This window comes from Triturus cristatus, chromosome 4_2, assembly GCF_964204655.1.
Source record: "Triturus cristatus chromosome 4_2, aTriCri1.1, whole genome shotgun sequence".
In the NCBI taxonomy this organism is placed as follows: Eukaryota; Metazoa; Chordata; class Amphibia; order Caudata; family Salamandridae; genus Triturus; species Triturus cristatus.
The window spans coordinates 831439987-831454865 of NC_140586.1; the positions used below are offsets into that span (position 1 = coordinate 831439987).

A 14879-nucleotide genomic window follows, 5' to 3' on the forward strand; every position below is an offset into this window, starting at 1 on the left:
TAGTGTGTGTGTCTCTGTCTCTGCGTCTCTGTCTGTGTATTACTGTCTCTGTATGTGCTTCACTGTCTTTGTGTTACGTTTCCGTCTCAGTGTGTGCATCACTGTCTCTGTATGTGCATTACTGACTCTCTGTGTACATGACTGTCTTAGCATGTGGATCACTGTCTCTATGTTTGCATCTAGTTGTGTTTGTGTATCACTGTTTGTGTGAGCTTCTTTATCTTTGTCTTTTTTAACTGTCTTTGTGTGTGCCCTCTGTCTCTGTTTGTGCTTCCCTGTCGCACTGTGTGCCTTTCTGTCTCTAGGTGTGTTCGTTTGTCTCTGTGTGTGCGTCACTGTCTGTGTGTGCACCATTGTCTTTTTGTGTGCGCCTCTGTCTGTGCGCCTCTGACTCTGTAAGTGCCTCTATCTCTATGTGTACGTCACTGTCTTTTTGTGTGCATCAGTGTATGTGTGTGCGTTTCTGCCTCTGAGTGTACATCACTGTTTCTAGATGTAATTCCAGTCTTCATAATCTTTATTACTTTCCATCCTTTTTTTGTCGATGCCAACTCCTCAATACCCCATACCATTTCTCTTCTTGCACTACTGAACCCTTAACTTTCCTACCCCTTTTTTTGTGCTACCTACCTATAAACAACTAAACACTTAAAAGCATACACTAATAATAATCTCCTTCCCCAAAGAAACAAAAACGACACTTTTTAACATGTCGAACAATAAAAACAAATTCTTACTTGCACATAACAACTCCTTTGTTTCACCATGCCAGTCTAACTTGACATGTGCCGACCTTTTTACCCCTACGCCCATTTACTCAAACTAATATAAACATTCTCTATTCTGCACAATAAATGCAAATAATATTTGGCAACAGATATCGACCAAAGCTTTACGACGATACAAAACACATTTCGGTACATTTTGCATGCAATTGCAACTACATAATTTTCATGCACAGTTGCATACCAACAAACTTGCATACCTGCATTAATATCTTACTTACATTACATGCTTCACAGTTTGCAATTTATAAACATTATCTTTGCATTTGGTAAAACTTATATTGCTAATGCCTCCAGCTCAACAAGTGTACAATATTCCAGTAGCAAACAACAATAACGTTTTTGCGCCACTTACTATAATACCACTAAACAAAATAATCATCCTCAGGAAATAGGTGTATTTTTATAGCATCCATCTACCTAGCTATACGCTGTTAATGGCATATTATTTAATACACAAAAAAAATACACTAAGTCCCACAGCAAGTATTAAAAACAAGCATTTGCAATGCAATGGGTCTCGCATTTACGCGAGTTTGAGCTATTGACATTGCAAATGACAATGCCTTTTATTTTTGTTTTTTTAACATAAATAAAAGGCATTGTCATTTACATTGCCAATTGCTTAAACTTGTGTAAATGCGAGACCTATTGCATTGCAAATGCTTGTTAATATTGCAGTGCAGCATGTTTTAGAGTCAGTCTGCAGAAGAGTGTTCCCAGGAGAGAGCGTAGCTGATCCTGTGATGTGATTCCACTAAGCTGACCTATACGGTATGGGGTTCCCCATTCAAGCCTAGAGACCTTCTAATAGTCTAATAATAATACTATTAGTTTACTAGCGAAAGGAGGGTGGCTGCTTGCCACTGTCATTTTATTATGATTGCGCCTTTCATTTTCTATGGTATTGTAACAATGCTGATGGTTCTGATCTTAACCATTTATTTGCTTATGTTAGCCAAAATACTGCATCTTAGGACGCGAGGTTTATAAATTAAACTCTTTAAACTTTAACCGTGTCTGTTTATTCTGTTGTGGACTGATATGAGAATAATAACGAAAAGGCATTTCTGATTCCCACCATTCCTGAGAATATTCCAAGTCGCTTGTTCTGGGTTGTCTATACATTGGGACCGCCGAGCTAGATCTCGGATAACGAATGGGACACTAAGCTAGTCCGAAAAGGGGTTCTGGGGGAAGTTTTTGGTACACCACAATTCTCTGAGGTCCTGGGTTCCGGCGCATAGTTCTGCGCATAAGCAGAATCCCTGCAACACCACCAATCAGACAGAGAACTTCGTTCACCATCACGCTAACTCACGGGCACACAACCCACACAGAACTGGAGGTCGAGCAGTCTCCTACCAAGCTGCAAATCCTGAAACGGCCACCCCAAACACATCAGAGCCTGCTTCTCGCTTCTTGAATTCTGCAAGAAACTGACGACCTGACTGTTCAATTAGTCTTCTTGTGAGACCATTGAAACTGCCGGTATTCAGGACCAGCCTCACCACACACCTACAGTCAACTAGATAGCGCCTTGATACCCTCACAGGTGTCTAGCAGCACTAGATAAATTCACCTTACATTACATTTTCATCATTAACATAGTTCACATCCTGCACCCTGCTCTAGCACTGGGTCACAATCAAGAAAATCGAGCCTCTGCTGATAGCGGTAATGCGGCAAAGACACAGGGTTAGACACAGGCTGCATGTCAATTGATTGTGCTTTTGCAATTTCATAACATTGGTTGAGCTCAGGCTGAGATTGGTTTCAATTCCAACATGGGCGTTGGCACCGGATCAGCCTACCATGCCAGTACTGGTGCAGCGGTGGCAGGAACCATTGAGATAGAGGTGCTGGAATAGAATGCTGTACCGGAGTTGGTGCAGGCCCATTACCAATTTCCAAGGGAGCAGACGCCACAGGGGTAGATCCTGCCATGGAGTGTGAAGGCACGCCAGAGGTAGCAGGAAGCACACAATATTTACAACACAACCCCTCTGAAGGCTTTGATCTACCAGGCCAATGACAACTTAACGCTGGGTGCATCGGGACCAGCTCAGGAATTGGCTCGGTGATCTCGATGGAGTGAGACATCTTAGTGCCTTTGTGCCTTCTCAAAGGAGTCATAGTGGCAGGATGAAGCCAAGTCCTGCTTCATTTTCTTATGTTTGTGATTGTTTGTACTGGGGCTTATTGGAAGACTGAGTGGAATGATCGTGCATGAGGCCCCATGATCGGGAGCAAGTCTAGACCCATTATTTGGAGTGATGTCTACATGAAGGCTGCAACTGCTTGTACCTGGCAACATACAGCTGTGCCTCCCGGTCTTAATCCCTTTCAGGTAACTGAGGGCGAATTTATCGACTTACAGTGTGTCCTAAGCTGAGGCACCAAAGAGACCTTCTGCAGGTCAGAGTGATATCTTCTCGCTGTAGTTGAAGCACAGCTTGAATCCTTTTGTTTTTAGTGGGAACTGTTTCCTAGCACACAGAAAAGTTTGGAAATCATTGGAAAACTAACAATTCAGGAGCGGAGATCCGAATCCATATCTGAATAGGCAGAAAGAAAAGAACTGGAGTCCAGGTATATACTAATGAGAACATGGTGGAACAACATCCTCTGAGGAGCATGCAAGAAGACATCAGTGGGAGATTAGTTTCTGAAGGGAATAGGTAGAGGCAGCACCCAACCTTGTACTCCTTTTCAATGCCGCCTGCCAAGTTGAGTTAGAAGCACCCCAAAAAGGTTATGACCCATCAACATCGCAATGACTGCACTTTTCCACAGGTAATCTACAAACAAAATGGCAATTAACCCCCCATTTCACAGTGAAAATGTGTGAAACAGGAGGTAAACTCAGATAATTTCACAATGTAAAACTCCTGTGACCGAACATGAATATCACAATGCTGGTGAAAAACTTCCCTCTGAAAAAGGACTTGAAATAAGCCTAAATTGTTCTAAGCGGTCATGTAAATTTGGTTAAAAAAATATTTAAATTGCAGTTTCCGGGAAGGTCATGAAAGTGCAGAGCTCTTGCTCACAGAACTTTCCCTACAGCTAGAAAAAAGATATGGGGGGTGCTGACTCCTAATATGTTGCTGTCAAGATGGGGGCATGCTGGAATTGAGGTAGTACAAAGATAGTTCTAAAGTGGTTGCATTCCTATTGAAACATTTTTCCCAAATTAAAAGAGAAAATGAGAAGTCTGTTGCACCAAAAATGCCATGTAATTTATATTAGACCTATTTCCAAGTTTTATAATGAGGTATTGTTATTTTTTTTCTCCGATACAAGTTTTTAGAAAGGAAGATAAACTCAATTTTTCACCATGATTTCAGCACTGAGGCTTGTCTTAAATGTTCACGAATATTAATAAAGATCAGTTTATGGCAAAATCCAAGCTATAGTGGTATCTATCGGGAGTGGACGTCTCAGCATTTTCACCCCACTGGATTAAGTAGGAGTGCTTTTCAATTATGTGAATGCAACTTTGTGTTTTGCCTTAAAGACAGTTAATACTATGGATTCCTAGACCGAGGACTATGGATGATTCAAAAATGTTAATCAATGACAGTGAAAGTATAGAATTTAAATGCTAGCCTACGAGAATGGAGGAGTTAGTGTGAGCTATTTTTTTTTTTTAAGTGTAAGAAATGTTCACTGCATTAACATCGCAATCGTTTGAAGATACATAATTGGTTTTACAAGGATCCACAAGCTGGCAATTTTGAATCCAAGAGCATCTTAAACAATACACAAGTAATTCAACTGATAAATTGACAATAATTGACCTAGAGCAATGCATTTATTAAAGAAAGTTTTTGAACAGAAACATTGATCTAAAGCATCTTGAAGCGTCTAAACATTCAACCATATTCACTTACCATGCACGTCCTGGAGTTTAAGCCAATGAAAGAGTCCCGCAGAACCTGGGTCAGCTTGCTCTCCCTGAATGGTGTGTGCGATTTGTTCTGTCCCAGTGCTCGGATACACTCCTTAAAAATATTAGATTCTTATTAAATTCCATGGCGACGTAGGAAAGCCAACAGTATATAATCTTCGTGCTAGATTAAAGTTGTGTATAATAGGATGCCAGCCAGTACAAAACCAGCTATTAATCTAGATTATAAGGAATGCATTCAGACCAATATTACTTACTTGCATATTAAATTGTGCATCTTAGGTATCTTTGTTGAAGTCAAATGTCCAAGCATGGGTCTTGTGCCCACAGTGCCACCAGAAAAAAAGCTTCACCCTACTGGAGTGGCCCAAACAGACTGAAATCAGCCCAAGGTTGTTTGTGTTCCAGTTAAGAGAGGACCTTGTATAGGAGTTTGGCAGACTGCTCCAATTGGAGCAGGACCAAGACCATTTGCATATGACTGGGTCCTGTCTGAGGTGGCATGATGGGCTAACACAATGGACAGGAATAGGGTCCCAAATATTTAACAGAGGTAGAGATTAATTCAACCATTCAATCCATCCCTTTTTTTATTAAACATTAGAACGACTACTTGCGCTCAGGGATCAGGAAAACGTTAGTTTTTTTTTATTAATACGATTCAGCTGCAGGACTTTGAATAGGTCAAACCAGGGAAAAAGGAAAGGGGAGGTATGGCCCCCGAGACAGAGCAGCAGAGCCCCCTATCAACCCCAGGACTGGAAGCACCACAGGGGGGTTCTTCAGGGACTAAGATAAGGATGAGGTTGTTGTATTTACAGAGAAGTTGTTACATAGGTGTGCAAAACATACTGTCTTTGGAAGGTCAGGAAATCACCTCTTCGAGGTTTTGTGGTATAACTGTGCTAATCAAGCCAGCGCGCAGCCCACATGTGCTTCATTTACATTTGATCAATTTAATAAATTAAAAAATAGCACAGGATCCGAACAAATATCAACCTTTTTTTATTTGCATTTCAAACAACATAATAGCAGCAGCATACATATATCAAATTATAACTTGCACTTATGCTCATTTTACAATGACAACTGATACCAATTCACAGCCAGCTAGTCCCTTCAGTTAAAATCTACAAACTTTTGAGTTGTGTCATGGTGTGATTACAGCATCGAAACATAGTATGATCTTATCTCAGGCATTTGCATTTGGTTCACAGTTCACTCGTCCTTTCCTAGTGTTCGACATATATTTGATGGTGTGTATATGATGGCCAATATTTGACTTTTACAATAATCTCGTTAGCATCCCTCCTGGGCCTTTTGTTTTTGTTTTCTCCCATGTATTTGTATGTATGACGATGTAGTTAGCAAATAAGTTTTCAGCGGGTCCCAGATATCCAATTCGGCATAAGTGATTGTTCCTGCCAGAATATTAGATCTTGGATCCATTCCTAGAATTTAGGAGCTCTTCCCCTTCCCATCTACAGGCAACTCTGCGTTTAGCTACTAAGAACCCCATCGCTGCCTGTTTTCTATATGCAGGCACTATTTCCTATGTATACCCTAAAATGGCCATAACCAGTGATACCTGTAGGGGAGATCCGATCAGATGAGAAACCTGCACTGTCAACAAGAGGATAACCTTCAAACTCCTCATCCACGCATACAAGGCACTCCACAACACCAGACCAATGTACCTCAACAGCCGACTCAGCCTCTACACCCCCACCTGCCAGCTCCGCAGACCACGCCCTCGCCACCATCCCCCGCATCCGAAGAGTGACTGCCGGCAGCATATTCTCCCACCTCGCCGCCAAGACACGGAACACCCTCCCCATTCGCCTGCGGCAGACCGAAGACCTTCTGACCTTCAGAAGATTCCTCAAGACCTGGCTCTTTGAACAGTAGCAACTCCCACTGCCCCCCTCCCTCCCACCCCCAGCGCCTTGAGCCCCGCAGGTATGTAGTGCGCTTTACAAACGCCATGATTGACTGATTGATTGATTTGTGCAATTGCATTAAATACCTGATACCAGTATCGGCGGACGTCGGGGCATTCACAAGTCAGATGTAGGAAATCTGCTGCATTTCATCAAAACTATTTGCATCTGTCACTATCTTAGTTGACATTTGTGCATTTTGACTGGGGTATAGTAGAGGCGGTGCAGAAACAGTATCATACACAGTCTATTTGCAGTTATGCTCCTCATCAGCCTGCAACAGAACTCCCACTGTTTGTCTAAAAGGGCTGTTCCCAGCTCCTCCTCCCAGTGTAGGCGTGATCTGAGCTGGCACAATTTGCGAGATGAACAAGTTACTTACCTTCGGTAACGCTTTTTCTGGTGGATACAGTATCTGCTTGTGGATTCCTCACCTTGTGAATATCCCCTGCGCCAGCATTCCACTGAACTTTTCTTTCCCAGCACTCTACGTCGACGTGGGCGACGTCACAATGCATCGGCTCCGCACGCGACTCCGTACGACGTCATCGGAGCCATAAGAAGCCCACGTCGGCGTGATGTCAGTTCCACCCATTTTTTCCGTGCCTTCGAGGCAAACAGGTGAACCAACGACAACTCCAAGTATACACAGTATATAGAATACCAATACATATACATAGCATACAAAACAAAAGAATGCTAATCAAACAAGCATTTCCTACAAATGTACCAGAAAGTATACAAACATTTCAAACAAGACCTATTCCATGGTATACAAAGGTGGACAACGGGGAGGCGGGTGGGTCAGTGAGGAATCCACAGGCAGATACTGTATCCACCAGAAAAAGCGTTACCGAAGGTAAGTAACTTGTTCTTCTGATGGATACATCTGCCAGTGGATTCCTTACCTTGTGAATAGATTCCCACAGCAGTCCCCACTCCCGGAGGAGGGTGTCCACCTTCCTATACCAGAAAGTCTTGTAAGACAGAGCGCGCGAAGTGGCCCTCCCTCCTCATCTCGGAGTCCAAGCAATAATGCTTTGCGAAGGTATGGAGGGAGGCCCAAGTCGTGGCTTTACAAATGTCTGCCATAGGAACACCCCGGGCCAAAGCAGATGTAGATGACTTAGCTCTAGTTGAATGAGCTCTAATGCCCTCAGGAGGGGTCTTACCAGCCAGGGCGTAGCAGATCTTGATGGCAAGGATAATCCATCTCGACAACGTGCGCTTGTGCACCGCTCTCCCCTTGGAATGTCCAACATAACCCACGAAGAGCTGATCGTCCAGACGAAAGTCTTTCGTTCTGTCCAAGTAAAAGCTGACAGCTCTCTTTGAGTCCAGGCGATGAAGCCTTTCCTCCTCTTTGGAAGGATGAGGAGGAGGATAGAAAACAGGGAGAGTAATGGACTGCCCCAAATAAAACGGAGTGACAACCTTTGGCAGGAAAGCAGCCCTGGTCCTGAGAACCATCCTTTCAGCATGCAAGGTTAAAAACGGGGGTTTAGAACCAAGAGCTTGAAGCTCACTCACCCTCCTTGCCGAGGTTATGGCTACAAGAAAACCCACCTTAAAGGACAACAGCCTCAAAGGACAACTATGTAGAGGCTCAAACGGGGACCCCATCAGAAAGGTTAAAACAAGATTAAGGTCCCACTGAGGCATTACAAAGGGAGTGGGAGGAAACAGGTTTGTAAGGCCCTTGATAAACCTCAGAACAACCGGAGATTTAAAAAGTGAAGGTTGATCTGGAAGGCATAGAAAAGCCGATAAGGCCGAAAGATAGCCCTTGACCATGGCCACAGCACAGCCCTGCTGAGCCAGGGAAAGAGCAAACTGGAGCACATCAGAAAGATGGCCTTTTAAAGTGTCAATGGATCTCTCTCCACACCATTTTACAAACTTGGACCACCGGTAGGAGTAAATGGACTGGTGGAGTGTGCCTGGCCGATAAAATAACATCCACCACATCAGGAGGGAGAGAGAAAGAAGTCAGGTTGCCCCGTTCAATCTCCAGGCATGAAGGTGTAAGCTCTGGAGGTGGGGGTGTAGAACCTGCCCCTCCGACTGCGAGAGGAGGTCTGCCCTCAGAGGGAGATGGGGCAGAGGGCACGAGGAGAGGTGGAGAAGATCTGTATACCACACCCTTCTTGGCCAATCCGGGGCGACCACAATAACTTGGGCCCGGTCTTGGCGAATCTATCTCAGAACCCGAGGAATGAAGGGTATGGGAGGAAACGCGTAAAGGAGCTGGGAGTCCCAACTCAACTGAAACGCGTCCCCCAACGCCCCCCTGCATCGGATACTGGAGTCTGCAGAATGACGGGCAGTGCGCGTTCACTCAAGTGGCAAACAGGTCCACCCGAGGCGTCCCCCACGTCCGAAAGACGTAACGAACCACCTCCGGATGGAGCCTCCACTCGTGGTCGGCAGAGAACTGCCGACTGAGACTGTCCGCACGCACGTTCAGCACCCCGGCCAGATGATTTGCCATCAGACAAATCCGATGGTCCTGAACCCAGGACCATAGACGTAAGGCCTCTCTGCATAGACAAAGAGACCCCACTCCTCCGTGCTTGTTGACATACCACATCGCGGTCGTGTTGTCTGTCAGGACTTGAATCGACTGACCGCGAAGGGAAGGGAGGAAGGCCTTGAGCGCCAAACGAATCGCCCGCAGTTCTAAAAGGTTGATGTGAAGCAACCTCTCCTCTGGAGACCAAAGTCCTTTGATCTCCAGATCCCCCAGATGCGCACCCCACCCTAAAGTGGATGCATCCGCTATCACTGTGGCCACCGATGGAGGTAGATGGAAGGGCTTTCCTTGAGACAGATTGCCCTCCACGCTCCACCAAGACAGATCCGCTGCAGCTTCTCCGGAGATCTTGATCGACTCCCCGAGATCCCCGTTGTGCTGATACCACGGCTTGCGGAGACACCACTGGAGCGCCCTCATGTGCCAGCGTGCGTGGTTGACCAACAGAATGCAGGAGGCAAACAGACCGAGCAGGCGAAGGACCTTCAGAACTGGAACAACCGCTCCACTGTGGAATAAAGGGACCATCTCCTGAATGTCGAGAATCCTTTGAGGAGGAGGGAATGCTCGACACACAGTAGTGTCCAGTACTGCCCCTATGAACAGGTTGCGTTGAGAGGGCACCAGGTGAGATTTGGGCACATTGATTGAAAAACCTAAGTCGAATAACAGCTGAGATGTCACCTGCAGATGACGCTGCACTATCTCTGGGGACTCCGCCTTCAGAAGCCAGTCGTCCAGGTAAGGGAAAACCGGGATCCCTGACCTCCTGAGATGAGCAGCCACCACTGCCATCACCTTTGTGAAGACTCGAGGTGCGGTAGTAAGACCAAACGGGAGGACCGCAAATTGGTAGTGTTGCGACCCAACCGTAAAACGGAGATACTTCCTGTGCGACTTCAGGATCGAGACATAGAAGTACGCGTCCTGCAAGTCGAGCGACACCATCCAGTCTCCTTGCTGCAACGCTTGAAGAACCTGCGCATGGGTCAACATCTTGAATTTCTCCTGTCTCAGGTAAAAATTCAAAATGCTGAGGTCCAGAATCGGACGCAATCTGCCGTCCTTTTTGGGAATCAGAAAATACCGGGAGTAGCATCCCTGACCCCTTTCCTGCTCCGGAACCACCTCCATCGCACCCTTCTGAAGCAAGGCCAGAACTTCTTTCTGCAGGAGAAGCAGATGGTCTTCCGAGCAATAACCTTGGCAAGGAGGGTAAGGGGGAGGAAACTCCCGAAAGGGAAGGGCGTATCCAGTCTCTACGAGGTTCAAAACCCAAAGGTCGGTTGTAACAGATTTCCAACCCCGTAGAAAGGAGGACACCCGACCCCCCACAGGTATTACATGATCCGGGATAGGGGATCTAGGGCTGCTTCCCTGAAGCCTCATTTGGAGCAGAGGAGGAGGAGGAAGAAGAGGGGTTGCGTCCAGAACCTCTCCGACCCCTTTGCTTCCCTCTTTAGGACCTATAGAGGGGATTCTGCTGCTGGGGTTGTCGGAAGGAACGAAAGGATGATCTTCCGAATCCCCTAGCCTTTCGAAATGTTGAACCCCTAGCAGGAGCCTGCAGACCCAAGGACTTCGCCGTCAACCTACTGTCCTTAAAACGTTGAAGGGCAGAATCTGCCTTCTCCCCAAACAGCTTCTGTCCGTCAAAAGGCAGATCCACCAACGTGGCCTGAACATCCGCTGAGAAACCAGAGGAACGGAGCCAAGCCTGTCTCCTTGCGGCGATGGCCGACCCCATAATTCTCGCCACCGAGTCCGCCGTATCCAGCCCAGACTGGATCACCTGCCTGGCAGCTGCCTGAGTGTACGCAACAACTTCCAAGAAGGACGACTTATCCCCCTCAGGCAACTTAGGGGCCAAAGATTTTATAGAGTCCATCAAGGCATGAACATAATGCCCCAGCAAGCATGTGGCATTAGATGACTTCAATGCCATACTTCCTGAGGAGAAGGTCTTCTTGGCCGCCTGATCAACCTTCTTTGACTCCCTATCAGCTGGAGACTGAGGGAAAGCACCCGAAGCATGTTTAGAACATGAAGCCTGCACCACTAGGCTCTCCAGAGAAGGATGTGTGGACAAAAAATCCGGGTCTCCTGGTGCAACTCTGTACCTCCTTGCCACCTGTTTGCAAACCGCCGGAGCTGAAAGAGGTTTCCTCCACACCTCCAACACTGGCTCCAACATGGCCTCATTGAAAGGCAACAAAGGCTCCGAAGCCGACGTCGGAGAGTGTAACACCTCCGTAAGCAGGTTTGACTTGTACTCCACAGAGGGCAGCTGCAGATCCAACAACTCTGCGGCCTTCTTAATCACCACATGGTAGGGTGCCAATTCCTGTGGAGGAGAAGACCTTGCAAAAGCATGCTCCCACTCAGGGGTGGTATCCAAACCACTTGCTTCCTCTATTCCTTCGAACTCATCCGAAGAAGAGTCGACCTCACCTTCTTCCATCTCTGCCCGATATCTTCCTTCCTCCAACACCCTTTGGGCCTCCCGCCTCGACCGGATCCGGGGAGCCGGCGTCGTCGACGTCGCCATAGGTGGAGTCGGCGGCGCCGGACGCGAGCGCCGATTGAGTCGGCCTCGGCGTCGAAGAAGGCCACGAAGACTGACGGTCCATCCGAGGTCAAATCTGATACCCAGCCGGCGCCGGAAACTGCCAAGAAGGCGCCATCAGCATAAAGGGCAGAAAAGGGGCCTGAGCGTAATGCTGCGGCACCCCCAGCGTAAACGCCATCGGACCCACGGGACCAGTTGGTGCTCCGGATGGGAAGGATGCCCTATTAAAAATACCATACATGGCATTCAGAAATCCTGAGGGATCCGTACCTGGAGCCGGGAATTGGGGATAAGGGACCGTCCCTGTATCCCCTTGTGGAGTCACCTGTGTCGGCTCCGCAGAATCATCCATCGGAGCCGCAGAGTCATCCGGCACCGGAACAGCCTCCTCCTGTCCTTGCTCATCCAAAGGCACATCAGACTCCACTTGACCCGGAGTCGAAGCCTTGGACGGAGCCGGGGAACGAGCTGGAGCCCGCTTCGGCGAGGGAGATTTCGGAGACTTAGCAGGAGAAGGTGACAAGTCCTTGCTCCGACGTAGACGGGGCAAAGCCGACCTCGACTTCGAGGACCGACGCCGAGAAGAACGCTTCCTCTTCTTGTGGTGTTTCTTCGACGACCTCGAAGTCGATGACTCCCGCCTGGACTTCTCCTTTTTTCTCCCTCTCTTCTCCTCACCGATTTTCTTCATGAAGAGCTTGGTCTTCCTCTCCTTCAGCGCTTTAGGATTCATACTCCTATAGCAACCGCATTCTTCCATGTCATGATCAGAAGAAAGACACCATAAGCAGTCCTGATGCGGATCCGTCATGGACATCAGGCCTCCGCATTCCCTACAGGGCTTAAAGCCCGACTTCCTCGTCGAAGACATACTGAATTTAACACAGTAACACCGCTAAACTACAAAGTAGCTAGAGAGCACTGGAAAAAAAAAAAAAAAAAACGTTGCGCGTCGACGGCGCGGAAAAAAGGGAACTGACGTCATCACGCCGACGTGGGCTTCTTATGGCTCCGATGACGTCGTACGGAGTTGCGTGCGGAGCCGATGCATTGTGACGTCGCCCACGTCGACGTGGAGTGCTGGGAAAGAAAAGTTCCATGGAATGCTGGCGCAGGGGATATTCACAAGGTGAGGAATCCACTGGCAGATGTATCCATCAGAAGTTTGTGTATTATGATAAATTAGGGAGTTTACATGTTAAGGCGGTTCAGATTGTAAAATGGCATGCAGAGGGTTAGAGTCTACAGTTCCTGCAGAAACGCTGGGGTGGCGGCCCTAACACTTTGCCCGAGCCTGACATACATGAATAGGTCCATTGTTGTGGGTGTCATTCCACAGAAAAATTGCTTGTTTGTTCGGAACATACTGTTGTCGTATAAATCTCCTCAATCCAGTAATTGTACTTTAGTCAATATTTGTCTACATGCTAATCTTAGGTAACTTTAGATCCGGGTGATATCCAAGGGGCAGTCCGGGGGGAATAGATTATTAGAGCATCAAGTATTGCTGGCAATCTGTGCCATGCCAATATGGTGCATGCTACTGTGGTGGGATCGGTGTCTCTGGTTTTGGGGTGTAGCGCAATTTCTCCAGTCACTGGAACTGGGTCCATATCCAGACTCAACCGCTAGATGTGGCATGTATTGGGGGTGGGGGGGATGTGAATCCAATATGTAGCATAGTGTGCCTGTGCGCAGAAGAAATGAACAACTTACTTACCTTCGGAAACGATGTATCTGTAAGATACATTAGTCCTTACCTTAGAATTACCCCCAGGCGTTTAACTGGATCGAGAGACATTTTTTCTTAGCAATATCCCTGCACATCGGTAGGTGGTGTTGGTCGACTCCGCATCAGTCGTTGGCATCGTGGTCGCCGGGATGACGTCGCGTGTCTGCTTAGATCCCGCCTCTGCGCGCTGACATCACTTCTGACAACTCCCCACGCCATAAGCGCAGAGCCATGCAAGACACTGACCACTAGCCCACAAAACTAGGGCCCTGAAAGGGAGTCCTTAACCCTAGAAGTCAGTTTGCAGAACAGGGAGGATGGGTGGGGCGGTTAGGAATTTATAAATAACCTATGTTTCTTACAGATAGATCGTTACCGAAGTTAAGAAACTTGTTCATCTGAAATAAAAAGTTATAGTTTCCTTACCTTAATATAGATACACCAGCACTACCAACCCCGGAGGTGGGTCTGCTGCAAAATAACTTCACACCAGGAAGTCTAGGAGAACAGATCGGCCAAAAAAGCAGTCTCTCCGAACTTTGCTTTTAAGGCAGTAAAGCTTAGTAAACGTGTGCAGGGATGCCAAGGTGGCTGCCTGACATGTCAAACAGCAGATCGCCACGTCCCGAAGCAGAAGATGCTGCCGTTAACGTGGTAGCGTGGGCACGCAGTCCTACTGGAGGTTCTTTTTTAGCCAAAAAATAACAGATCTTAATGCATTGGACAACCCATCGAGAGATGGCACGTTTGTGCACTGCCTGACCTTTCTTAGCACACACATAACCCACGAAGAGTTGATCGTGCGGCCAAGATAGAAAGAAAGCGTATGTTTTGGATACAGACGGTGGAGTCTCTCCTCTTTGGAAGGGTGCGGAGGCGGGAAGAAGGTGGGCATTGGTGGTCTGACCTATGTGGAAAGAGGTAACCAAGTTGGGCAGAAAAGAGGGCCTAGTACAGAGGACTACCTTGTCCGGATAAACAGAAAGAGAGGGATGTTTGGAGGATAAGGCTTGAAGCTCACACACCCTGCAAATAGAGGTGAAGGAAAGCAGTATTCATAGGAAGGAGACGAAAAGGACAATTATGTAGTGGCTCAGAGAGAGAGAACACAAGGTTCAAGTCCCACTGGGGCATTAGGAGAAGGAGGAAAGAGACGAATAATGCCCTTCAGAAATGTGTTAACAATAGGGGGCTTGAAAAGAGGAGGTTGATCAGGAAGGCGAAGAAAGGCCGAAAGATAGCCTTTAACGGTGCCCAGAGCAGAGCCCTGCTGGGCCAAAGAGAATGAAGAGAACCTCTGAAATAGGGGCAGAAAGGGGATCCACAGCCTTTGCTGTGGTACCACGCCACAAACTTGTTCCATCTACAGGCGTATACCTTTTTAGTGGAGGGACGCCTGGCTGCCAA

At 47.2% G+C, this 14879-nt stretch overlaps 1 protein-coding gene across 2 annotated transcripts in view; it reads right to left on the bottom strand.

The window, feature by feature from the left end:
- Positions 1–14879, bottom strand: part of KIF2C (kinesin family member 2C) — a 1365901-nt gene that overhangs the window by 460076 nt on the left and 890946 nt on the right. For both annotated transcript variants that reach the window (XM_085602797.1, XM_085602796.1), the window contains one exon: positions 4682–4792. In XM_085602797.1, the coding sequence (XP_085458923.1) occupies positions 4682–4792 (111 nt within the window). The remainder of the gene's footprint in view (positions 1–4681; positions 4793–14879) is intronic.